General features: G+C 28.5%; 1 protein-coding gene across 3 annotated transcripts; it reads left to right on the forward strand.

Moving 5' to 3' along the window:
- Positions 1–966: 966 nt before the first annotated feature.
- LOC107436265 (uncharacterized) lies at positions 967–27,555 on the forward strand. Of its 3 annotated transcripts, none has more exons than XM_071177376.1 (8): positions 967–1,088; positions 4,144–4,304; positions 4,948–5,066; positions 14,490–15,750; positions 19,608–19,731; positions 20,428–20,600; positions 24,342–24,521; positions 27,340–27,555. In XM_071177376.1, the coding sequence occupies exons 2-8, from the start codon at positions 4,153–4,155 to the stop codon at positions 27,497–27,499; spliced, it is 2,169 nt and encodes a 722-aa protein (XP_071033477.1). In that variant the 5' UTR covers positions 967–1,088; positions 4,144–4,152; the 3' UTR covers positions 27,500–27,555. The 3 variants fall into 3 exon arrangements, with proteins under 3 accessions (XP_071033477.1, XP_071033478.1, XP_042899831.1); XM_071177377.1 differs by having other exon boundaries at positions 1,033–1,124; positions 4,143–4,304; XM_043043897.2 differs by lacking the exon at positions 967–1,088 and adding an exon at positions 1,101–1,131.
- Positions 27,556–27,812: the final 257 nt, after the last annotated feature.

Genomic DNA, 27,812 nt, shown 5'->3' on the forward strand with positions numbered 1-27,812 from the left:
GTTTGAAGAATAAGTAGCTTATGAGAAGAAAGTGTTCATCCAAACCGTAACAGCCTGTCGTGGACGAAACTAGGAGACAGCTTCAAGACAATGTTGAAAACTTGGGAAATTATTTCAGAGCTGCATGCAATTCGGGTTCACAACGTTCAAATACGCCATCTGGGGAGATGACCGGTTCCATGTCTTGACCCCCCATCCTCAATTGTATAGGAAAGCACTATGATATTTTCCCCATTCTTAATACTTTTCGAACTTACTACTCAGAAATATTTCTTTTAAATTTCCATGAAGTTTTCTTTATATCCATGTTAAATGTAGTTTTCAGTTCCAGTTTCCTAACTTAAGTTTTATATCTATTTTAAAATCAAGGCAGAAACTAACGCACTTCCTTCTCCTATGACTTTCCACACTCCATGACTTCTCTATGCCACTACTTCTGACTTCCATTTCGATCGCCGATGCTGTTGTAGTTCATTTACGTCGTACTAGAGCTGCACAATGGGCTATTGGCGACGGTCTGGGAAAAATCCCCGAGGATGATCCGAAGACATGCCTTCACAATTTTTATCCTCTACAGAGGGGATGGCACCCTCGCTTCGGTAGCCCGACGACCTGCAAGCGAAGTCGAGCACTTTACGGTAGAACAGTTTAACGAGGACCAATACCACACACCCTCGGTTTCTACGCAGACTGATTCAAGTGGTCACCCACCCGCACTCTGACCGCAGCCAGTGATGCTTGACTTCGGTGATCTGCTGGGAACCGTGTCTTGACGATCAGTCCACTGCGGGACCGATCGCCGATGCAATATATCCGATCTGATAATCTCTCTATCTCTCTTAGTGCACGCAAATGCTTAGAAGCTACGCAAAGTGAATTACTCACGCATGCGTAAATCACATTTTTTTGCGATCGCATATGCGATTCACATATTCGAAACTCTTAGTCTTGCAGTGAGAATAAGCTTTTAAGCTCAGGAACTCGTTTAGCTTATTATTTGAATCACACTCATTTTCAATCATCAATCCATCAATCGCAAAGATTTTTTACCAAATTTGTTATTTTTACAATAAAAATTTAAAGACACTGTAAGTATCAAATAGTGTCTTTGCAGTAATCTTTTTCTTTGCAGTAATCTTTTAAATATATATATTTTTTTATTGTTCCTTTTCCTTTAACTTATATATTTGTCAGATTTTTTGTCCACTCCAAAGAGCATAAATTAGTTGTTATAATATGTTTTGTGTTTGCAGTTGTTTCTCCGGAAATCTATCATCATTCCTTTTGTGTCCCAAATTTGTTTGTGACTGAATATTACTCTCATTTTCCAACTATGTATAATTTTTTTCCTTTTAATCTAGGTTCTACATTTTCAAAGTGTTGAAATACCAATATCTTTGGGTTAATTTATGTTTTTTGATACATGTGTGCTTATGAAGAAATGAATCTCTAACAGAAATTAAAACGAGATATTTTATTTGCAAGTTTAATTACTTTCTGTAATTAACTTTCCTGTTGTTTCTAAGAGGATCAAAATTGTGATGGCATGTCTTCCGATCATCCTCAGGGATGTTCCAATAACCCATTGTGCAGCTCTAATGCGACGTAAACAGACAGGATTGAATTACAACAATCCCGCTGTTTCTATAGAAATAATTTTTTTTAATGTTTCTATAAATCCGTTTTCTATTTATATTTTTAAAGTCTTGTAAATGTTTTGCCACCTATTCTTAGCATTAGTTAGAAGACTTGTAGCGTCATAAAAGTGATATATTTTGGTTTAAAAATTTATACTGTTGTGGATATAGTCAAATGTAGATGCACTACATTGTGCTTGATTAGCCAAATAGCTTAGTTTAGTGCTCTATTATTTAATATTATATAATTTATGAGTCAAATGTTGTCAATTTTTTTATTTTGCATTGGCCTTCTTTATTTGCTTTTTTACCAATCACGGGTCATTATAAAAAATGTTGATGCTACTATAGTTGCCATCTATTTTACAATGTTAAAATAAGTGTAGATCTTAGAATAGGAGGTATAACTCCTTATTTGTAATTGTCATCCAGAAGTTTCATAATTTTTTTCACAAGCTTTTATTTACTGATCATTAAGATGTTTGCTTTTCATAAAATATCTTTATTTGTAAATTTATTTTAAATTCTAATTAATCATGCTTTCTTGTAGACCTTCAGTGTAAAACATCATATACTTTTATGCTTGCAAATTAGTTGACAATCCCTGGCTAGTTAATTCCAAGTTGAGCCATGGTGTCCAATTCAAAATTAAAAGTAAAATAAACGAATTTAAGTAAAAGAAACGAAGTATAAAATGGTGTATCAAATATAATTAGATGTAAAAAATCCCTTCAAATGTGATGTAAAATGTATGTTTAAATAAAAAACTGATAAAAACCAAGATTTACAAAGTAAAACAAAGAGAAAACACGCTGCATAATAAGCTAAATTTAAAATTCAATTAAAATTAGAAATCGCTTTAAAATGAAGTTCTCTTCTCAATCACTGCAAAAAGGAAACATTGATGTATAAACTTAAATTGCAGTCACTTATCAATGTTACCTGAGATGTGCAGTGCCCCCCCCCCCTGAACCAAAAAAAAGGACCTCTCTGAATCTAATGATCAGATCCTCGTTCTTTTACTCCATCTTAATAACACAAGAGGTTGACTTCAAATATGCTAATTAATAAGTTCAAACGATATTTTAATCTTCAAAATTTAGACAAAAAAACATACTTTTTCTGAAAAAAAACATACCCTTTTTTTCGATGGATTCGGATTTCCGACTTCCAAAATATGGGCTGTAGCCGCAATCTGGGAATTATGGTACAAATAGTTTGGTCAGAGGAGTGCTTCAACGTTTAGTACCTTAATGTTAATTTCACTTTTTGTGTATTTCGCTATATCTCTAAACTTTTTAAGCAAATTGAAAAATTTTTATGCACAATTAGAAAATTCTTTATTCAAAAGTAATTCTATGCAAAAAAGGAAAGAAACTAAAGTAAATATTTATTACTTTATATAAGAATGATCTAAAAAATTTTGAATTGTAAAGTATAAAATTTTATAGAATGTAATTTTATGTAGCAAAATACAAAATTTGAGCAATATTGGTCGAATAGTTTCTGAGAAATAGAATTTCAAAAAACTCACATATTTAAAATTCAATTTCTCAGGAATGACCAATTTTGCTATTTAAAATTAAATTCTTTAAAATGGTGCAAAAAAATGTGTACCTTACAATTAAAAATTTTTTCGATCATTCTTAAATGAAATAATGATAAATATTTATTAAGAGTTATTTTTTTGCATGAAATTACATTTGAATCAACCAATTTTACAATTGCATGTAAAATTTAATTTTTTTTAATTCGCTTAAAATCTTGAGATATAGCAAAAAAAGTAAAACTAACATTAAGGCGTTTAAGCTTTGAACTGCTCTCCTGACCAAACTATGGGGACCATATTCTACCTCCTATATTTTGGAAGTCAGAAATCCGAATCCATCGAAAAATTTAGACAAAGTACATTTTTGTGTCTGATTTTGTAACTTAAAATACCGTCTTCACTAGTAATTAGCATATTTGACATTACCCCCTCGAACCATTAAGTTGAGTCATAGAACTTAAAGATCAGATCAAAAGTTATTGAGGGTGGTCCATTTCTTGCCGCACTGTGCATTTGTAATTTAAGTGCAACAATTTTATTTAAATATAATAGATCTAAATGCTGTTTAAGAAACTGCAAGACAATAATTTATTGATACTAATAATTATTATCATTAGAATATTATAAAATTATTTTTAATGAAATATATAAGAAATGAATAGAATGTATGAGATGTACATAATTTTGAGATTTTGTAAGGAAAATCTAAATTTTTAATGTCACTATGGACCGCCTAAAAGGGAAATATTTTTAGATTTGTGTTATAGTGATTATTCTTGAAGCTCATCTGATGCATCCTACTGAATATATGAATGATTAATATGTGTTATCTCAATACCAGTATATTTATGGGTGTAAATGATTGGAAAATTATTAATTCTTGGAAGTAGGAGCTGCTAGAATCATAAGGTAAAAAATTTTTTCAAAATTTTATGAATTGTTATACATTCATTTCAGGTGGGATTGATGGAGTTTGCAGAATATCGCCAACCGTGGGAAACGGGTCCCCATTGGGAGCTGAAAAGGGAGTTTCTGGAGTTCTACAAGGATAACTTTACTGAAGAAAGGCTACTGTGCTTAGCTCAAGCATATTCAAATATTGAATTGCTACACTGCAGGTATGTGTATCAGTCCTTACATGAATCTGACAGTCGTAGGCAGTTTTCAGGCTCTTAATAAAGTTTCCATATACTTTCTTATTTCTTTAAACCTAAAGAGATATTTAAAAAAAGAAAAATCACCTTAAGTAAATTATTTTACAAGTTCAGGACTTTTGGAAAGATAATGCCTATTTTTTCCCACCTACTCTTTTTATCCCACCAGGCTGTATAAATTGTATGATTTAATTATTAATAGTTTAATAGCATTACCTGTCATGATCTAAAAGTAGGTGTTTTACTTGTTATTTAAAGTTATCCAGCCTCAGTGATGTTTCAGATCCATGAATTGTCTTAATTAATTGTTAAACCTTTATTGTTTTTCTTAATTAGCTTGTAACTCATTATTTTATTGCTAACCTTTTAAATTATTGTCATCCAGTCCAAGTGATGCTTCAAATCCATGAACTTGTCTTAATTAATTTTAACTCTTTATTTTATTGCTAATCCTTATTTTTCTTAATTACTTATTAACCCATTATTTAATTGTTAATCTTTTAAATGTATGTCATCCAATCAATCAATCAATGTTTCCAATAATCCAATCAATCAATGTTTCAGATGCATGAACTGACTTAATTAATTGTTATCCCTTTATTTTAAGTTATCCAGCCCAAGTGATGCTTCAGATTCATGAATTGTCTAAACCCTTGCAGGGATGTAAGAGATTTAGAGGGAATGGAAATGATCAATCAAATCATCAGAATACTGAGAAGCAACAAAGTAAATTATATTTAATCGTTTGACAGATTAATTCATTAAGAATTTTTTATTTTTTCTATTTCATATAATAGCTAGGCTATTTATGTAACATTTATATTATATGGTTCTATTGTTTTAAATTCGATAAGCCAAGGTAAAATATTTTTTAGTTTTTTTTAATTAAAAAAAAATAAATAAAAAAGTTTAATTTAATTTGAAAATAATTCAGTTGAATTAATTAGCAAAAAATTTATTTTTTAAACAAAAATATTTATTTAAAGTTAATTACTGATCATATTTTACATAATGCTCATAAAAAACGAATAAAGAAGAATCATTCTATAATTGACAACAGAAGGCGTGAAAAGCACATTACCTGGAAACTAGTCTAGCTTATTCCTGGCTTTTATGCCTTGTTTGTTAAATAATGTTTTGTAATTAAATAGTTTTATTGCTACCTATAACAAACAGTATTAAATTTTTTTAAGGGCCATACTGCAGTCAATGCTATTTAATTTATTGTCTGATCAATATTTTATCCAGATGTTTTCATGTTCAGCATAAGTGCGTAGCAGTTNAAAATCCTTTTTTTTTTTTTTTTTTTAAAACCCTTGAAAGTGATTTTTTCATTAGGTGTCTTTTAAAAGTGTTTAATTTTTTTTCCTCCAAAATAAGATATTTTTTCTTTATTGTGTCTACTTTCACCATGAATTATTCAACAGGCGTAATTTCCCATTGTTCTATTTAACGTTTTCACGATTCGTTCACTACAATTCAATTTCGGTGTACTGTCGGTCCGTAGTATATGAAAGTGCCAATCATTTTACATGTCAATTTATCATTTTACATAATCAGGAAAAATAGTTCTTAGTCAGAAACTATTTATTTTTCCATGATCATGTAAAGTCTTAGAAAATAATTTTGCATTATATTAATAATATACATATATTGAGAACTTTCAGCAATAAAAATAAAATTTTTTTTTATGTGTGCTCATATCATAATTATGCTATTTTCTTTAAAATTTTTAAAAATATTTTTTAAGTACTTGAAAAGTGCTTAAAAGTGCTATTTTATTGAAAAATTTGGCTATGCATCCTGTTCAAGATATTGACTTGATGTGTATTGTTTTTAAGATACTGGACTACCAACTTTTTATGAATTTGGAAAAAAAAATTTCTAGCTGTAGCTAAGTTTACATTTTAATAAATGATTCTTTTTTGTAAATGCGATTTAAAGTTATTTTACACACTGCTGAAATTATTCTAAAGTTCATATGAAACGCTACTTTCCATCTCTCTTGTGGTAAGACTTTTTAAATATTGGCAAAATTACCAAAAATTGTGAAAACTTCAGTTTGTTATTTTTTACCATTCTATGAAATAATTAGCAAAAAGAGTAGTAATTAGTAGCCTTGTACTTAATTTCCTCAAAAAGGTTTGGAATTTGATGAATTTAATAATGATCGATTTAATTTAATCAGTTTTAATTTACTACCTTTTTTAAAAAATTAAAATATGAGTTTTAGAAATTTTTTAATGTATTTTTGTGTAGTCACGATGCAAGTGATTTCAAAATGTTTGAAAAAGTTTTGTGATATAGTAAAAAAACAGCTGGAAATAAAAAGCAGACAAAATATTTCACTCGCATTGCAGTTTGTTAATTAAGTTNACTTTTTGAAGATAAATTATTGATTATAACTTAAATGAGCATGTAAGGCATCCTCAAAATGAATGATTATACCTTTATTTTAAGAAATTGTTGCAAAGGTACTGTGACCCCTTAATTTAAAATGACATTGGTTTAATGAGGACATTGGAAATAAATTGTTCTTTTCTCCTCTCAAATGATGAATGGCTAAGTTGTCAGTGTTCATTTCGTATACACATCAGGTATCAAAAGCATTATTTTTTTTTCAAAATTCATTTTGTTAACTCTATCCTTTAATTCATTTCCCATCATTAAAATGTATCCCATATCTATACCTTTTTAATTTATTATATAATATAGGAAATTATTAATGTATTTGTTTGTATAGTATTCTTATATTACATTTTAAATGTATTTTTCTTTTTTATTAAGTTCTGTTTTAGATATTTTTGTCTTAGATAATTTTTAAATTTCAACAATTATATTGAAATAAAAATAATGAAATTGTGGAATAAAATTGCAATATCTAGCATGGTGTCTAACTCAAACCATTCAGGAAGTTAATATTTATCACTTAATTAAATATTTTTTCTTTTCTTTCTTCATATACCTTTGTAATTAGATAGAGCATTTATTTAAATTTTCATATTTAACAGCCAGAAGATAAAAGAGAAGATCATGTTTCTAATTGTTGTGGATCAATAAAAAAACTTTTTTGTATTGCTGCATACATGTGTCTCATCATCTAATAAATTACTTTTTTTCACAAAACTATTCTCTTGATTGATTGAATTTCATTATTCACCCTCTCTGCTTTTTGATATTCGATTTCACAGCTATGCCTGTAGTTAAGTGAAAACTAACATCCTCACTGTAATTAGAAAGATGTTTACTATCTTTTCTTAACTATCTTGGTCACAGAAATCCTGCAGCAGATGCTGTAGATTTCTATGGAAGTTGCAGATTTGTTTTTATTCTATTTTTTTAAAGAACGGTTAAATACTTTCTGAAGTGTCCTGAAATATTTAAAATCTATAACTCTAAAATTATCTGTAGATATTTAAACTTAATAATTTCATTTTCAAAAATTCCATTTAATTTTCTATAATAATCTGATGAAATTTTTCAAATGCTTTTACGTTCCTAATAGTTTATTATTTGATTACTTGATGACCATGTGCAGCAATGCATTTAAATATGATGAACATAAAAAACATCTTAATAAAAATCTTTAAAGAGTTTTTCCTCAATATTTCAGAATAGATAAACTCTGCATTGATATTTTAATTAATAATAAACGTGTCGTAGACGTGCATAACTAACTATAAATACTGTATTTTAGTTTGAAAAATTTGATAACCAACCTAAATGATCTAAATTATAGCAAATATACAATGCACTAAAAAAAAAAGGAAAGATGTGTTTTGAAAAGTTTTTTAGTAAATTAACATTTAAGCTTAAGAATATCAATGTTGAACTTATTCTACTTTAGGTGTTTATGCAGATATTAAGTTATTTTGGAGAAGAAAAAAACTAAAAATTGTGATGTGGTCAAAAGAAATTAAACAAAACCAGTATAAATTAATAAAACAAAAACAGGCTCGATTTTATCAAGATTCTTGTAGGAATATTCCATCCTTCTGTCAAATCAGTTTAGTAATTTTCTAATTGTTCTGTTCAAGTTTTTTTTACTAAATGTACATTTTATTTTGATATGGATAATTATTTCATTTGCATTATTTATTTTTTTGTTTTATTGTGCAGGAAACTCAATTGTTTCATAGTGGTTACTTAAATTATTAATAAGGGAAATATAAAGAACTGAACGAGTCAAAGATGGTATGTCAATTAAATAAAAGGCAATATTAAAAGGATTTTTTTAATTAAAAATAATTTTCTAGATGTTTTTTAAATTAATAATAGCATGGTATTTTTTTTACAAAAAATTGTTTTAACACTAGTATGAGCCTCAATCTTTTTTTACAAAAAAAAAACAAGCATAGAAAATATTAGGTATCTATATTTAAAAATTGAGAAGAAAGTTTACGCTCTTTTATTTTTTAGTAAAAATAGATTGAGCAGGATTTGAAACCAAGCAACTTTCAGTCTGCAGGCTTATATCAAAAGGCCAAGTTTAAAAAACATACATTAAATACGTTAATTACGAGTAAAAGTTTGGGGATGTGTGTGTAGTTTCTGGAAATGTCCCTATCTTTTTTTTTAAAAAAGGATGGAACACAAATATTAAAATCAAATTAGTCACAAAAATATGTATGTTTCTGCATTATGTTCCTATGAGAACAATTCTCTTTTAAAATTTTAAAGTAAGTTTTCATATTTTGATATTGTTGAGATATTTTGAATGGTTGTTACCATATCATTCAAGATGTGATATTTGGTTTAGCTTATCATAATATGGGCAATTAAGGTGTATACAAACAGTTATGCGCTTGCTTTCTTCTTCAATCACAGAAATGTTACCTGCATTGAATTATAGGCAATTCTTTCATGTTACTAAGATATAACAACTCCTATCGCTTGAGAAATAATGTACTATATTGTATCACGGTTGTTTAAAACGTTATGTAAATATTGATAACTAATGAATCCTGTAGTAATTTTGCTAAAACATTGCTATATTTTGAAACAAATTTAAAAATTGCCAAACTAATTGATAAAAATGCAACATTTTGTTTTAAGAACCTAAGACAGTAAAAGTATAAAGTACAGTGCACACAAAAAAGCAAATGGATCGCCCTTAATACCATTTGATCTAATGATCAGATCTTAACGTTCTAGGACTCAATCTTATTGATTCAATGGGGTGATCTGAAATATGCTAATTAATTTTCAAAAACGTACTTTCTCTGAATAAACATGCCTTTTTTTCGACGTATTTGGATTTCTAACCCCCTAAAATATAAGAGGTAGCCACGATCTGGGAAAGATGGTCCCAATAGTTTGATCACGAGAGAGGTCCAAAGTTTGGACTTCTTAGTGTTAATTTTTTGCTATGTCTAGGGAACTGTTTTTATGGGAATCAAAAAATTCTTTGCACACAATTATAAAACGTATTTGGATTTCTAACCCCCTAAAATATAAGAGGTAGCCACGATCTGGGAAAGATGGTCCCAATAGTTTGATCACGAGAGAGGTCCAAAGTTTGGACTTCTTAGTGTTAATTTTTTGCTATGTCTAGGGAACTGTTTTTATGGGAATCAAAAAATTCTTTGCACACAATTGTAAAATTGGTTTCATACAAAAAATAAATTTTTATTATTTATTTAGTAGTAATAATAGACAAAAATGTTGAATTATAAGGTATACAATTTTTTGCATCATTTTAAAGTACATAATTTTGATTATACACAATTGATTATATACAAAATTTGACCAAAATTGGTTGAATAGTTTCTGAGAAATAGAATTTTAAATATACAACTTTTTTAAAATTCGATTTCTCAGGAACTATTTGACGACACTTGCTCGAATTTTGTATCATAAAATTAAAAGCTTTAAATATGATGCAAACAATTTTATGCCTTGCAATTTAAGAGTTTTTTTTATTGTTATTATTAAAAAAAATAATAAAATTTTACAAACATCTATTTGTGAAAAATTTTCAATTTGCTTAAAAAGTTCTCGAGGTATAGCGAAATTCGCTAAAAATCAAATTAACATTAAACGGTCCAAATTTTAAACCCCTGTCCTGACCAAACTATTGGGTCCATATTTTAAGATTGTGGCTGCCCCTATATTTTGGCAGTAAGAAATACTTCCTACAATGCTTCGTATTATAACTCACAAATAAACTAACCAAAGAGACATTTCGCATTAGTAGAGAATTAAATTTTCAAACAAAAGCATGATTCATGAATTTATTGTAGCCTTTTAAAAAATGTTTTTTTATTAAGATTGGTGACATTTCTTTTTCAATCTTTAGTTGATACTATCGATAACCTAGGATAAGAATCTTGGTTGTGTTACTTTTTCTTTATTAAAAATGATTTTAAGATATTCAATGTCTTCTTCAAACGCAATTATAGGAATTGAATGTCTGAATCTTTGTAGCATTTGTTTCTGAATTAGAAAGAAAATTTAAAAAAACTATGAAGAAAAAATGAACAGAAAAATGGGATTAAATTTTAATCATATATTTCAGTGAACCGCTTAGTTCAGATGTTCTTGGAAAAACTTTGCGTTTATGAAAAAGCAATCTCAATATCATGAGTAGAAATATAAAAAAAATATTGAAAACTGTTATTGGTTGTTATACTTAATTGCGTATCTCAATGCATTGCATGAATTTTCCTTTCTCATTTTAATAAAATCCTATTCTTGAAAATAAAATTATTTCACTCTCAGAAAGCTTTTATTTTCAAATATTTTTGAGATTTAAATGTTTTTATTGAAATTGCGTGAAGTGAAAATGCTAGCGTGCATGCCAACTTCCACAACCGATTCTATGAAAACAATAAATTATACACTGAGAACATAAAGCTATTCATTTAAGGGAAAATTTTGAAACTATATATAATATCTCAATGAAAAACTGGGTAAATTGCAACTTCCTACCTTAATAACAATATGCATGTAATATTTCTTCATTTAGCAATTAAAGAGCTTGCAAAAAGTCATTGTTGCTTTGCTTTTTTTTAATTTTTTTTTTAAAGTAAGCAGCCAGTGTTTAGAATGAATTATGCAAAAACCTAATTTTTTAAATTTTCATTGGTAATAGCTTTGAAACTGTTTTCAATTATTTATTAGTTAAATACTTGGAGGGCAAGTTTTTTCCTCAATGGAAAAAACTGCCCTGAAAAAAATAAGTTTCATCCAATCTGAGCAAAAGAAAATATTTTTCGAAAAGAAATATAAATATTAAAAAAATTTTTTAAACAGTTATATTTGCTACTTAGTTTAAATATTAGTATTAATTTTCAAGCTATTCAATGCTTGATTAGTAAATGTGTAAAAACTAAAAAGGCAACAATTGAAAATAAAATTAAATGAGTTTCTTAAGAGTTTTAAGCATTAGTCTATTAATCAATATTTGAAGTAAATGAAACTGGTAAAACTGAATTTCCTAATCATTAAAAAACAAACAAACTGTTATTACATTATAATCAAAATTTACTAATAAATTAACCAATCACGAATCAAAGATACTATGAATGACTTATTGAGTTTAGAAGTAATATATTTTCTAAATCAATATAAATCCTGTCTATGGGGACAATATTAAGATCATTTCAAGAACTGTTCTGTACTGAAAAACGCTTTTTTTTAAAGTTTGCTGCAATTGGCATGGGTATTGACTAATCATAAACGGCATAATGACTAAACACAAGCCTGTACTAAGTAATGAACTCCATGAATTTAATCTGAAAATTGGTTCTTACAAATTTCCGCTTTACTTCATCTTGGTAAAGCTTTTTATGAACTAAAACGACTTTTTTCCCTTTGTTAATTTCGCCATCTGTGGTTGGAAACAAAATATTTTAAGCACTGAGCCATAATTTATTTACTTATTAGGCATGCTTGGACGTAGATAGATCAGACTGTATAATTTTGTGAAAAGTGTGTGACCTCAAAAAAACTAAACTCAGTGGCGTGACAGCCCATAGAGGGCCAAGGCCTACTGTGCCCATCTCAGTTTTCTTGACCTTGGACTCTGGGGTGCAGGAGCAGATGTTCCGGTCAGCCGAACGCGGAACCCCCAGTGTTTAGTTCCCAAGCATGCTTGGTACTCATTTATCGACCCACTGAAGGGATGAAAGGCTGAGTCAACCTTGCCTGGCCCGAGGATCAAACCAGGGACCTGTGGCACGACAGCGCGAAGCGCTACGGAAAGTGTGTGATCACTCGTGTGTTATATTACTGTGCTTGTTCTTGTGAACAAATAGGCATTCTATACTCATACTAGTGTGACCACTAGTGAGTCATGCTGCAATTTCTTTGTGGACATGTGTGACCACTAGTGTGTACCACTGGACATGATTTGAGCGATTTATCTGCATGATGATTTTTATTTCATTTTCTTACTGCACATTTGTGATCTCTAGTGGACCCAATCTTATTTTTTTAAATTGAATTGTGTGACCTCCAGTGGATCACATAATATTTTATTAAGTCTGTGACCACTGGTTGATCATATCACATTTTCCTACTTAACATGTGTGACAACTGATCAGATACGTACTTTGTAGCATAGCTTTTTCAATATATATGTTGTGTGCCGATTGTTCCAATGTTCTGTATTCTTAGACTGTTCATTTATGATGAGCTAATAATCAAGCTGACAAAACAGAAGTACTAGATGCATTTCTTCTGGTTATATTATTATTGGAGATTTTTGTTAATCTTTTGGTTTTTGTGACTAAAATCATTTACAGAGCGTTAAGTCACATTTGCTTGCTACTTGTGAAGCTATGCCGTTATAATATTGATAACGCATTAACATTTTATTTACATGCTTATATTAGTATAGAGTGTATATTATGTAATATCTTCTATGGAGAACTTATCACAAGAGACTGTCATTACCTGCTATCAATTTTTTTAAAAAAAGAAAGAAAAATATCTCTGGACAAAGTAAAATCAGAATTTGTTCACTTGTGAGTCCCATGGTTTTTTATGAGACTGTATCACTAGATACTATTGTAATCCATTAGTGGTTTATAATTGAAACGTCAATCAAGAATATTACCAATAAGGATGAAGGTATGTAAACTTATGTGTAATAGATGTACAGACAGATGTATAAATCTTTATTCATACAAAAATAAGAAATTATGTGATATTATTTGAAATTGGTTATAATATATATTCCGAACCCGCGCTAAGCGATAAAATCGTAAATCTGGTAAATAAAACTGTGTTTTGGTGAAAGTATTGGCGAATGATTTTTTTCACTAGAAAAAGCGAGTGAGTTTTTTCCCTCAAAATTACAGCAAAAGGAATTTTTTTAAACAAATCAGTATTTTTTATTCAATTGCAGTAATTTTTGGTTGATGCGCCCTGTAACCAATTAGAATTGGGTCCAAATAATATTAGCTTGAAACATACTACCGTAAAATAATTTTCTATGGAAAAAAATTGCTAATTGTTTAAAATTGGAAAAATGTTTTAAAAAATATACTGGCCTGAGACTTTTGTTCGTTACTGTAAATTCTCTCAGTTTAAATGACTTTTTTTTCTTCACTTTTCTGTCTTTCATATTTGAATTATTTGTTTTATTTTCATGAAATGCAATTTTATTTAAACTTTTATTTTACACTTCATTATTCCACAGTATTGTTATATTTTCTGTTTTACAAAGTTCATGATAATCTTGATTTTCATGATAAAAATATTTTGTCCTGATATTCTTCATTTTTGTATTCAGAACATTCTATTTCTTATGAATGCATATGCTGATTTTAAAATAAATCTATTTTAAGAATTTGAATTTTTCTCCTACATTTTAATTTTAACTAATAATGCTATTAAAAATTGCTAAATTAAATTTGATTGTTCAATTTTAGGGACTGTCCACTAATTATATACATGGTACAGAGATTTTAAATTTCAATATATTTTTTCAATTTTTCAGATTAGTTTTTTTGTTTACAAATAAATCAAAGTATTTCATTTTAGACTTCAATTTTTCACTATCAACTTTATAAGATAATTCTTAGTTTCTATATCTCTAGAGTTTGAACAAAAGTTGAGATTCTTATAATATTGTTTTGTATTATTTATGCAATATTAATCACTTACTAATGATTCTTTAGTAACCTTCCTTTTATTTTGTAGGGAAAAGAAAAAGTAATGAACCTGCTTCTTCTCAAAAGTTTAAGTTTATAAAATTTTGTACTGGAAGCGACAATTCGGAAAAGCAAGAAACAAATCAATCAAATCATGACCCACTTTTAGCTAGTTTCAGTAGCATAGATTATGAATCAATAACTAACTCAGAAAATTTTAACATTTTTAAAAAATTATCTGAAGAAGTTAAAAAAATTCTGGAATACTCAAAGGAAAATCCATATGATATAATTTTATCAGCTGCACTTCATTCAAATGTTGAAAGTTTAATTGATTTAAAATTTACAAATGAAACAACGGAAGATGCTAACGTCCCATCAAACATGTATTATTGTGAATTTTTTATTGGTATGACCAAAATTGCTATCGGACATGGGGAGAACAGGTATGTTGCTAAAACTAAAGCTTCTGAGAATGCTTTATATATATTAACACACCTGAAAGAATCATCTAAAAAAAGTGACAATAACGTACAAGCTGAAAAAGTTAATGAACAAGGTACAACACTTGCCCAAAAAACTTCTCTCTGCCAATCTCAAAAAAGTAGCTCTTCTGAGTCGAATTCAAGTGCCTCTTCTCTTGGTAAATCAGGAAGGAAAGCATTAAAGAAATTTGCTTTAGAAATAAAGAAAGAAAGTCTAAAGCCTTATACAGCCGCGACTATAATTCATAATTGTGCTGTAAAATTGAAAATGTCTGATGATGTTACTTTTAATATTGTGCAAGATCCCAATTTTTCTAAACATGCCACTCTATTCCTTTGTGATTTGTTCATCAAAGGTACACTGATAGGCCAAGGTGAAGCATCAAAAATGAAAAAAGCCAAACAAGAGGCTGCCGAAAATGGGGTTAAATACCTTCTAAATTTGGCTGATAGCAATGACAATGCCTCAAATGATTCTAAAAAAAGTGAAGAAATGTTAAAAGAATCAGAAACTAATTGCCAAGAATTAAAAAAATTATCTACTTTACAAAGAGAAATGCCAAAAGACAAAAAAGTGAGCACTCTTGGTAATTTTAAAAGTCATGATGAAGTTGCTTGTGCTCATAGTGACACTATTAAAAAGCCATTTTTATTAAATAAAGAATTATTAAATAATTCCTTAAAAAAGCAGGTAATGCTTTTTGACAGGACTGAAGAACTTGGTTTGTCTGAGATTTTTCCTACTGCAGCTCTTGCATTTTCAGCTCAAATGAGTCGAAGAATTTACTCTTACAATTATGTTAGTAATGGTGATGGAACCTTCAGGTAAATCTATTTTGCTTCAGGTGCCATTTATTTGCAACAAAAATCACTTGAATTGTTGCTTCAATAGTCGCTTGACTTTTGAAGAATTAAATAGTTGCTTCAATTGTCACCTGACTTTTGAAAAATTATTTAAATGCCTCAATTGTCACTTGACTTATGCAGAACCATCTAGTTGCTTCAATTGTCACTTGACTTATGAAGAATTATCTAGTTGTTCCAATTGTCACTTGACTTTTGAAGAATTATCTAGTTGCTTCAATTGTCACTTGACTTTTGAAGAATTATCTTGTTGCTTTATTGTCACTAGACTTCTGAAGAATTATCTAGTTACTGTTTGACTTTTTGAAGTCTACGAGTAGTGGAGATCACTATTAATAGTAATGGTACATTAATAAAAAATAAAAAAAAAAAATCAGCTCCACAAATCTTATCTTAAATATTATATATTTTCATTACGTCTTTCGACTTATGAAGAATCATCTAGTTTTGATTTCTCTAATAGCTAGAAGACTTTTGAAACTTAAGTCACTATACTAATGGCGATGACACCTTCCCAAAAATTTTGCTGCAAAATCACTACACTAGAGCATGGGTGCCTGCAGGGGGGGGGGGGGACAGAGCGCTGTTCATTCCTTTAGAAATACACATGTTGAATCAACTTTTATTAATAAACTGAGCAGAAGAGTTGCATTTTTCATTTAACACTCTTAAGTAACTAAAATGATTTTTTACTAATTAGAAGATTAAAAAAAAAAAACTAATAGAAAAAATTGCAGGTTTTACTGTTCTTTTGGCCTTTATGTCATGTTTATTTAAAAGATATAAAAACTTATTTTATTAAAATTTTATATCTAGTTTAATTGCTGCTATAACTTTACATTTTGGTTTTAAAGCTTTAAAAAAAATAATTTAAATAGTTTCTAAACATTTATTTTGCACACTTGTAAAAATATTGTTCAGTAATACCCCCCCCCCCCAAAAAAAAGCACTTGATTTTTTTATTATTTTAAGGAATATTTCCAAGATTGCTCTTAGAAAATTTCTACGTGTCCTTGCACTAGAATCTCAATAATTTGAGTCTCGATAGTCTAAGTTTCCCATAACTGTGATTTAAAAATTAGTTGTTTGTTTTCTTCCAAAGAATATCTAAAACATGCACACAGCATGTAAAAGAATTATAACATTTTCCTTCCAAAGCCATCTTATGGACATGTAAACTGAATTTTGATTTTATCTGTGAAGTAGTTTTTCCACTTACATACTATCACAGTATAATTTAGCCAGTAGATCTGAGTGCTACAATACAAACAGAAAGTATTATTGCAGATTGCTATAATCTGCACTATAAAAGTGGAGGAAACCACTGTAAAATCTTTGAAAAAATTATTTAGTAGAGCATGTAGGTAGAGCCATCAAGCCTTTTTTATTTAACCTTTTAACACTTAGCCAGAATAAGTTGTTCATGTTTAAATACCAAGTGAAGTATATAACAAGTGAATATTTCCTTCGATTATCCACCTCTGAAGACAAAGTACAAATACTGTACTTTGTCTTCGGATTCAAATATAAATATCTGTATCCATTATTGATGTTGCTATTGCCAATGCCAGCAAGCTCGCTTGGGAAACCAAGTAAGTTTAAAGGCAAAGGGTGCGTTTCGTGGTCAAAAATCCGAATCCGTAGAAAAAAAAAGATAACTTTATTCAGAGAAAGTAAGTTTTTTGTATCTAATTTCATAACTTAAAGTATCGTCTGCACTAATTTATAAGCATATTTGAGGTCATTCCCTTGTAGACCGTGAAGATCCGATCATTGGATCAAAAAGTTTGTTATTTAGGGTGGTCCGTTTTTTTGGGGGAAGGGTGGGCACACTCTACATAAGTTACATCTTTTTCCTTTGAACAATTTCTTTGAATCGAAGTTTTCTTCCTGCTAACAAAAAGTTTTCTTGTGTTAATTTTTTAAATGTGATAGTGGAAAACTGCCATTTAACTTCTGACCGCTTGCATTTCAATCGTACATTCTGTGATAAATATTGCTCGTGTCGATGCGTTATATCACTCATTAAAGTTTTTCCGGTTTTTCCAGACTCGTCCTGTATATGCATAGAATATATATATTTTTTTCCTAAATAAAATGCTCAACGAGTGATTTTTTGAGTGTTTTGAATAATGAAAAAAATTAATTCACCAATTTCTTTTAGTTAATAATCTGCAGGGTGCTCCATACATACATATTCCCTTAATATGTATTTTCAGAAATTTCGTCAAAAAAAGAAAAAAAATTTGTACTTATTACGGTTTGTAAAATAATATTTAATGGAGGAAACACTAGTAACGCTAAAGGAATCTAACAAATCTCCAAGCTGGAAAGTACGCCTAATAAATGAGAAGACAGCTTTGATGGCAGAATGAAACATAGATGAGTTGTTATAAGATTATTAGAAACACCCTCAGGATTCAGCCTCCGATTAAGCCTATTTTGCTGTTTGTTATGTTTGCCTTTGCTATACCTCAGTGCACACACCTTTTTGATTTCATTTTCCATAAGATTTTGAAAAATACATATTATGGGTGGTCTTTCAAGATCATTCTGTACGTATTTTAAAAAATATATGTGTCAATTTACATTAGTATTTACACTTATAGTTTCTTTAAGAACTATTTTTCCATGTTTTGAAAATTGTGGTGCAAAAATAAAAATAGTTCAGCTCATAACAATTACATAAGCAGTTTATCTAATGTAATTACAGAAGTTGCACATTTCAATTTTTTTTCTAGCCATTTCTGTGCAATTCATTTGCTTTTGACTGTTTAATTATTGCTTTATTAATCCAAACCTTAACTCAGTACACTTGATTTTTTCTAGAAATTTTTAAAACAGCATACTTAAATACTATATTTAATTCAAATAATGTATTATTACATCTGTGATCTCACAAGTGAAATACTATTTAAAAATTGACTTGTTTTGTTTCACTTCTTTAAACAGTCATTATATGTCTTTTCCATTAAATATAGTACCAATTTTTCTGGTATCAATTACAAACTGATGTAAATGCTACTGACTATCAGATACAAAAATCTCATTCTTTTTATCTCAAACACATTTTAATATTAATTTAATTTCCATTAATAGAAGAGAAATTATTGTAAAGTAAACCTTTCATTATATTTAGTAGATCTAATTGCAATGAATTATATTATTTTTATTTGCTTAAAAGGCAGATTTAAGAATAATTTTGTGCTTAATTAACATATTTACGAATAATTTTGTAAATGAAATGGGAATTGATTCAAGTAAAATACAAATCTATAAATATTTTTTTAATACAAATTAATCTAACTAAATTTAAAAAAAAATTTTTTTCTGAATTTTATGTATAAAGCAAAGCATACATAGTTTATTTTTTTTTTTAATAAAATATTTAGAAAGAAATTCTCATAAAAATAATTATTTTGAAATTAATTAATGTTTAAATAGTGCTGCCATATATAAATTAAATTTATTATAAATTAAACAATTTTTTAGGATTTACTAAACTGAATATTATGGATATAAATTGATACAAAATGCATGTTCAATGGATGCAAAATTTAGTTACATGATGTATTAATTTTTAGCAGTAGGTACTTATTAGCACCATAAAATTTTAACTATAATTTTTTCTTTTGAAGCATATTTATTGCATACGTATCAGAATTTTGTGAATTATGGTTGCTAAATAATTGCGATGAAGGATGTCATTGTTTTATTCTATTATGTTTCCTTATCATTTTAAAGTTATTTTGGTGTAAGGTTCTTATGGTGCAAATTTTTTATCAACTTTCTAATGTGTTTGTGTTCTTTTTTTCCAGAGCTGATGTTTTATTTGATAAGGAAATTTTTGGGACTGCTGTGGGTCCAAGCAGACAAGCTGCAAAAGTGGAAGCTGCAAAAATTGCATTTGAAAAGTTACAAAAACAAGTCTATACCGTGAAAGTAATATATTTTCATTGTATTACTGTTCACATATATATTGCTTTATATTCAAAATTCAAAAAAAAAAAAAAAAAAAAAAAANAAAAAAAAAAAAAAAAAAAAAAAAAAAAAAAAAAAAAAAAAAAAAAAGAAACTATGATTTTTTTTATGAAAAAAAAACCCTTTTTATTTGATTAAAATCAGATTTTTAAAAATTTTTTACATTTACCAGTTGTGCTAATAATTGTATTAATAATAAATATTATTTGCTAAAATAGTTAATATGGCTAACTTGTTTAAAATTATAATTTAATTACTAATTAATCTCTGTATAAATAAAATGCTTTTTTTTTAAAGCTAAATATCCAAAAAAATTAAAGATGGGAGGCAATTTGTTTGTTAGATATTCAATGAACAGTAAATTTGATCAATATACATTAAAGAAAAAAAAATATTTTAAGCTTCTCCAGGCAAAACAAGTCTTTCTTTATTGCTGATAAACACTAACTACATATTTAATAAGTTTTAAAACTTGTATTTATTGTATTAGAAATACAATAAACTTGAACAGCTTATTAAGAGGACCTTTAAGACCTGTGCTTTTATATGTGATTACTTTCATCGCACATCTTCAAAAATGTGATGTTGTTATCAAGAGTTTTCTTGCCCCTATAATATATATTTTTTGTTGGCATTAATCGAAATATATTATTTTAGGTAAAACGAGGCCCAGAAGAAGGATATCACGTCAATCGGGAAGATATGCTCAAGTTAAAGAGTGATGCCCCTGAAGTTGTATCTGATGATAATATTGGTTGTAGAATGCTGAAAATGATGGGTTGGTCTGGTGGTGGAATTGGTAAAATGAAAGGAATTGCGGAACCCATTCGGTAAATATGACACATTCTAAATAACACGTCATTCAAAAATACCTAAATCTGGTAACCAAAAAAAAAATGTTTTTTTGGTAAATTATTCATTTATATAGTTTGCATTAAGAATGAGTCACCCTTTAGCATTTTGATACCTTCATAAAGGTCTAATACTTGCAACCAAATACTTTTTTTCTGTTAATTATTCATCAACAACTTTTAAGAGTGAAGTATTTTTTCTTCAGCAGTACACATACAAGCTGCGATGGCTCCGGGAACAGAGTGTTCGTCTTTCAACGAGGTGAGCCGGGTTCGATGAATTCCTGGTCGATATGAATTCCACATCCGGCTTGCACCGATCACAGTGCTGACATGAAATATCCTCAGTGGTAGACGGATCACGGGTTAGAGTCCCCATGCCGCTAGGCTAACTGTGGAAGGTTCTGGTCTTCCTCTCCATGTAACTCAAATGCGGGTTTGCTCCAACAAAAAGTCCTCCACGAAGGCAAAATTTCTCTCAATACTTGATCCAGGAGTTCCCTTGTCTTCTGGATTGGGTTCAAAATTATAAGGCTACGAAGTTGAACATTAGAAGTCGTAAACCCAAAAATTGGATCGGCTGTTCAACAATGGTTATGAAATAAAATAAAATAAAAACTACTCTTTCTTTTGATTCTTATTCTGCATGAACAGTAAAAGTATTCAGCTACAAACACTACTCTGAGTCATCAACATGCTGTTGTTTTTGCACCACTATGAGTAATGATCAACGCAAAATATTGTATGCACTGCCTTTAGCGAGCTTTAAGTTGACAGATATGTTTTGCAACTTTTCTATGCAGCTGTCCAAGAAAATTGTGTTCAATACAATTCCATCATTTGAATGTTCTTCTAGTTCAGCATTATTTGTTTTGTTACAGCCCTATTTAAACTTAAATCTCCAAACAATAATTGCTTTTTTTATAGCAAATGTCTGATTACAAATTTCAAGGCATTGCTAAGCTTGAACTTTTATATTGCTCTTCAAAAAACGCTGCTTTATGAAATTGTCTTATTATTTTTTTTCATTCTTGAAAAAATCTTCAACTAAAATATCAATATCTAGATAAGTAATATTTTAAATGTCATTAAACTTTGACATTTATCCATTAAAAATCATTATCTGACAAACTTTGAAATATTTTTAGTAGCTCCTCTATAGATCTTCAAGACTTTTTGATTGATAAGTTAAAATGTCAGATGGTGTACAGAGTTAAAAATTGAATAAATGAACACTATGATTGAACACCTTTGATCTAATGATTGGATCTTCATATACTAAGATTTAATCCTAATGTTTTGCAAACATTAACATATTAATTCATTTGTGCAGCCGATGTTTTATGTAAGCAAAAAAAGAAAGAAACGTATCTGATTAAATATATTTTTTTGCGACGGAATAGGATTTCTGACTCTCTAAATATTGAGGTTAGCTGCAATCTGGTAAACAGAGCCCTCCTCGATTGGTCAAAAGCTTGAACCCCTCAATGTTAATTTTACTTTTTGCATGTTTCTCCATATCTCGAAATCATTTTAAGTCAATTGAAAAGTTATTGTGCCCACGATTATGAAATTTGTTTATAAAAAGAGATGAGTTCTTTTCAAAAAAAATTTTTAATAATAATTTTTTACTATTTTATTAATATATTACTATTTTATTAATATATATAGAATAAAAAACTTTAAATTGTGAGGTATACAAATTTTTGCACCATTTTGAAAATTTTAGTTTTATATGACAAAATATAAAATTTGAAGGAAATCAATCAAATTAATTCCCAAGAAATCCAATTTTAAATATGTCACTTATTTAAAATTTAATAAATCAGAAACTATGGAACTTTTTTCGTTCAAATTTTGTATTTTGCCATATGAAATTACATTCTTGAGAATGAGGTAAAAATTTGTGTACTTTACAATTCAAAATTTTTTCTACTATTACTTTTTAAAAAGATAATAACAATTATTAAACATTTTTTTTAGTGGAATCATCTTTATATAAATTTAATTTCATTATTGGGGGCAAAAAATTTTCATATCGCTCATTAAGTTTTTTCTGTTGAAATACACAAAAAGTAAATTATTATTTTGGGGTCCAAATTTTTTATTGCTCTCCTGTGACGAATATGGTCCTACTGGGAACATATTTTGAGGGTAGAACCCACCAAAAAAAAAGCATGTTTATTCAACGAAGGTACGTTTTTTTTTGTCCCATTTCATAATTTAAATTATCGCCTGCACAAATTAACATGTTTGAAGGATCTCTTCAAAACCATTAAGATTGAGTGCTAGTCCATAAGAATCTGATTACTAAATCAAAAATATTCAGCTTTTTTCCTGACTCTGTACATTTTGCCTGTCTGAAATCTTAAACTGTATAAAGTAGTTTTTTAAAAAGAATATAAAAGTGAATGATTGGTCCATTGCTGGAGAAATTACACAACATACTATCCTAAGTCATATTTTTATCTTACTTATCAGGTCTAAACTTGTTTTTGCCTGAAAATGTTTTCAAAAGTATGATAAGAGATATAAAAAAGAAAATTTGTTTTCATGTGCTAAAATATAAAGCTAAGTATGGATGCTCTACTCGTGGATAATTGAGCACATTCTAGACCTTTTGCAATTGCCAATTCATTTATTGTATTTGCTATTTAAGAAGTAACATCATTTGTGAGTTGAAAATATTTTAATATTCATTCATTAGTAAGATAGCAAAACATGTGCTACATGTTTGCAATTTATTAAAATAAAATTTCAGAGAGTAAAAATCAAATTATTGTTAGCGTAAGCGCTTTTTTTAACCTGATTTGTAAAATGATTTTTGATTTGTAAAATGATAGTAAGCCACTGAATCACCTGTGCTTCAAAATAATGATATATTTTAATTTCACTGTGTTTGATAGTATGTCAAAAGTTAAACTCTTTGATGACAAACCTGATCTTATCTTTACTTGAAATAAAATTTAAAATATATGTGAAAATATGCATTGTATTAATATTTGCATTTGACTGATTTTATTAAGGGGTTTAGTTCAGCATAAGTAATATCTTTCTTTTATGTTTTTTATATATGTATAGGTTAAAATGAGAGAAACAAGTTTTTCTGCCACAAAAAAATGAAGATTAAAAGATAGTTTTCTACCTGTAGAACTTTCATCAGATATTGTGTCTCCTAATCTTTACATAGAGCAGTGGTTTCCAACTCTTAGGTCAAGACCCACAAGAGGGCCACTACCAGCTTGGGGCTAAAACTATCCAGTTCAATATAAATATTTATTCTCTTGTAGAAGACAAATATTGTCAATAATCTGATAATTTTTTTTTTTAAAACTTTGATCACTTGTTATAGAGTTACAGTTCTGATAGCTAAGCATTTTTATTAGTAGTTTGTGGGCGTCAAGGTTTCTTTTCCTTTTATACAAAACATATATTGATGACAGTCATTGATTGTTTATTAATGATCATATAAAATAATTTTTCTGTCTAAGGAGAGTTTATGAACTGGTAAGAGGACTATTTTTTTTAAATGATGTATAGAGAGCTATAGTAGATAGCTTTGTGACCAGAGACTTATGATCTATAAATTGATCCCTGCTGTAAATTGAAAGCAATTAAGAAAGGCAGAGTTGCAATGTCTTAAAATTTGTGTAATTTTTAAAAATATTTGCAGATTCTATTTCTTTGTTTTTTTTATTTATTATTATTATTTCATTTCAGCGCAGGCACTCAAAATTTTGGAACAGGGCTAGGGTATGCTGATCTCAGTGGCAATATGGACATGAGAAATTTAAAATCTGAAATAGAATCTTTGTTACAAGAGTATAGCAAGTCTGGTGAAGTTTATCCTCTTATATTCTCTATGGATTTCACAAAGAATGAAAGAAAAGAGATTCATAGGTAATTTAACTACTGATATTGATTTATGAAGAATTTCTGTATCATATTACAAGTATATATTTTTGTATGTTCTTTCACCAAGCATTATCATTCTTCCATAAATGTTATTCTCTACTCCAAGTCAGTTAAATTAATTGCTTGCATTATTCAAACGATGAAAGTAATGTAATATTTCATTGTACTGCACAAAATTTCATGTCGTTAAATGGTTGACTTTATTTAAATTTTGTCATTAACAATTACATAGCTTTAATTCTGTAAAATTTTCACCTTACATATCAAGAAAAGTTTCTGTTGTCATTCCCTGGAAAAATTAATAAATTATTCTAGAAATTTATATTTTGCATGATGTTGTTTTCGAATGAACAAGTTTTAGTAATTGGATTATTCAGATTTACATTTTTGAGTAGTATTTTTTTATTCTTATACATCAAATGTACAGTGTGTTGTTTCGAACAATTTCTTCTTATCTTGATTTTTTATTTGAAAATGTCTACTGTTTCCAATTTTTTCTTTTATGTTGTAGAGAATTAAAATGTATGTATGCCACTCAAAACAAAATTTTAATTAACAGTTTTTTTTTTTGTCCTTGATTTTCCCTTCTTACAAATAATCTAATTTGTATTGCATAAGAGAAATGTCCTGATTTTTATTTTGAACTACTACAAGGCCTGCAAATAACACAGAAACAAAGGGTGGCAGTTAAAGAATAAAAATTTTAAAACGATTTTTAACATGTTTTTTTTGGAATTGGTAGTATGTATATATGTTTATGTAATATAGTGTGGCATGTGACAAAAAGGTAAAGGTGCTATTCAGTGTGACACTTTATTACAAAGGGGTGGAGGGTTTTAATATTAAAAAAAAAGTGTGTCACATATGGATAGCCCGTAAACTTAAGATTTAACCCTTAAATTATTAGGTTTAGTACATCTTAGTTTTTGAAAATTGCATCACTGAGTCAAACTTTCTTTGGATGTTCCATATTTAGTATAAAGAATTGCTAGCCATCTAGTTTTTTTCTGTTTAATAACACTAGATACGATTTTTGTGTGAAAAACAAGCAGGTTAACTTCAGGGTTGCATTTCGTCTGTAAGAACAGGACCAAAAGGAACAAACTGGTTGAAATGGAAGGAACGAAAAAAAAAAATAATAATATAAATACATCATAAGAATAGCTTAAATTTAAAAAATTTTTTCTTCTCTCTAACGGCAGGTTCTGAACTTTCATTTTTCATCTCGGAAGATGCCGGAAGTGTTGCTCATTTAACATTACCCAGTGGGCACCAGTGAACCCACGCCACAGTAACACAAATACCCGTTCATAGGGTGGGCCACATTCACACACCACAGAAGACAACACATAGAGAGAAACATCCATGCCCAGAGCGGGATTCGAACCCGCAGCCATTGGATTCACAGTCAGGCACGCTAACTGCTCGTCCACCTGGCCGGCAAAAATTTAAACAAATAAAACTTAATGTATCAGAAAATTAAAATTTTTCATACTTATTTATTTTTTAAAAAAAACAACTTATTATTCAGAATTTTAAAAATCTACAAATCATATTAAAAATTTGGCTTGAGTATTCATACCTAGGTATTAGATTAAAAAATTAGTACGCTTTTTGTAATTGAGAATTCAACCTGTTTTTAATAATGTATGTGTTTTGTTAATTTATCATTATTAATAAAGCATGCATGTTATTTTAATCGTTTTTTTTAAATATAATTATAAAATGTTAGTTTTTTATTATTATATAATTTTGAAAAATAGTTGTTGTCGCTGAGGTTGAAAAATAGTAAAGAAAGAAATTTATTTCTTTCCACTTCTTCTTTTCTACTGTTTTAAAAACTTGCCATCTCTTATTCACTTCTTTTTTCTAAATAGTGTTTAATATTGATGAACTAAAACATTATTGGGTCTTCATTTTTTCTCTTTTTTACAATATAGATAACATTATAGATATTTTTAGTACTTTTTTCAGCAGAATCCAAATCTTTAACAAGTAAGGGTTTCAATTTAAAATATTCTTTAGCCCACTGCCATGGGTTGAGGATAAATGCATCTTTTAAAAATATTACATGCTTGTGCTTTCCAATTTTTATCTGATGTGCATTTCTTATGACTGTTTCCATCTTTTTTGGACACCCTGTATATATTGTTTGAAAGAATTGCTATAACAAATTTGTCAAGAAATTGGTGTAACTTGCAAAGCTTAGAGATTAATTCCATTTTTTAAAATTTAAATAGATGGGTAAACTATTTTTTAATCTTAAATTTAAAAAAAACAAACAAGCTTATGCACAGCAACAAGTAGAATATTCATGCTATTAGTAAAGGTTACAATAGACCCACTCGTGATTGTTATCCTAAAATTAGAAATGACCTCAAAGATGCATCTCAGTCTGGCCGCCCAGTTGAGTTTTTATAGAGGGATTGAACCAATTTTTACTAAAAAATTCGCTACAAATGACAAGATAAAATAGAACGCTCTCACACTTGAAAATGCGGTGAGAGCCCAGTTGTTAAGATATTTCAATGTTTCTCCACTTTTATCTACAGTTATATAATTTTTTATCACACATAAGATTTTTCGTTATCTCTTACCTAAGTATGAATGTAGGAAAAAATTCTTTGAAAAATAAATGTCTATTAAACATTAGTAGTTCATGCTATTTGAAGACATTTAGAATGTACAAAAGCATATCTCAGATGTAGCAAAATACTCTAATTTTAAATTACCAATTGTCATCCTAAAATCATATTTTAACATATTATTGTTGATATTGATGTCTTAAATTTTTATTTCATAGGATTGCCCAGAAGTACAATCTTTTTAATAACAGTCAAGGAAAAGGTGATTCCAGACAACTCTTTATTAAACGCAAGACCACTGTAGCAGAGCTTTTGGACTTAATTATAAAGTCTGGAGGGAGCACCAAGAAATATGAACTTGTAGATTTGTCTAAATGATTTTCAACAAAAATTTCTGTATTTTTAAAGTCAATGAACATTGTTATTATTTGTTATTTTTATATTTGAGTCACTAATCAAAACTATATTCAACTAAATTGATATCCTTTTTTATTAACATTTAAAAACAAACTGTTCATTAGTAAGCAATATAACTTAGAAAAGCTATGACAAAAAAAAGTAGTGAAACAGTTTCTTTTCTAGCTAGTTTTTGGAAGGAATAAAATATCAATCAATAGTTATCAATAATTATTGTTTACAACAAGAAATAATTTTATAAGTTATAAATGTTAAGAAGTCTTGGTAGTAGGGT

Source organism: Parasteatoda tepidariorum, chromosome 2, assembly GCF_043381705.1.
Source record: "Parasteatoda tepidariorum isolate YZ-2023 chromosome 2, CAS_Ptep_4.0, whole genome shotgun sequence".
NCBI lineage: Eukaryota > Metazoa > Arthropoda > Arachnida > Araneae > Theridiidae > Parasteatoda > Parasteatoda tepidariorum.

Coding starts and splice junctions, on each gene's coding strand:
- LOC107436265 (XM_071177376.1), top strand. CDS start 4,153: ATGGAGTTTGCAGAATATCGCCAACCGTGGGAAACGGGTCCCCATTGG. Junction 4,305..4,947: donor ATTGAATTGCTACACTGCAG/GTATGTGTATCA, acceptor CTTTATTTTAAG/TTATCCAGCCCAAGTGATGC. Junction 15,751..19,607: donor AATGGTGATGGAACCTTCAG/GTAAATCTATTT, acceptor CTTTTTTTCCAG/AGCTGATGTTTTATTTGATA.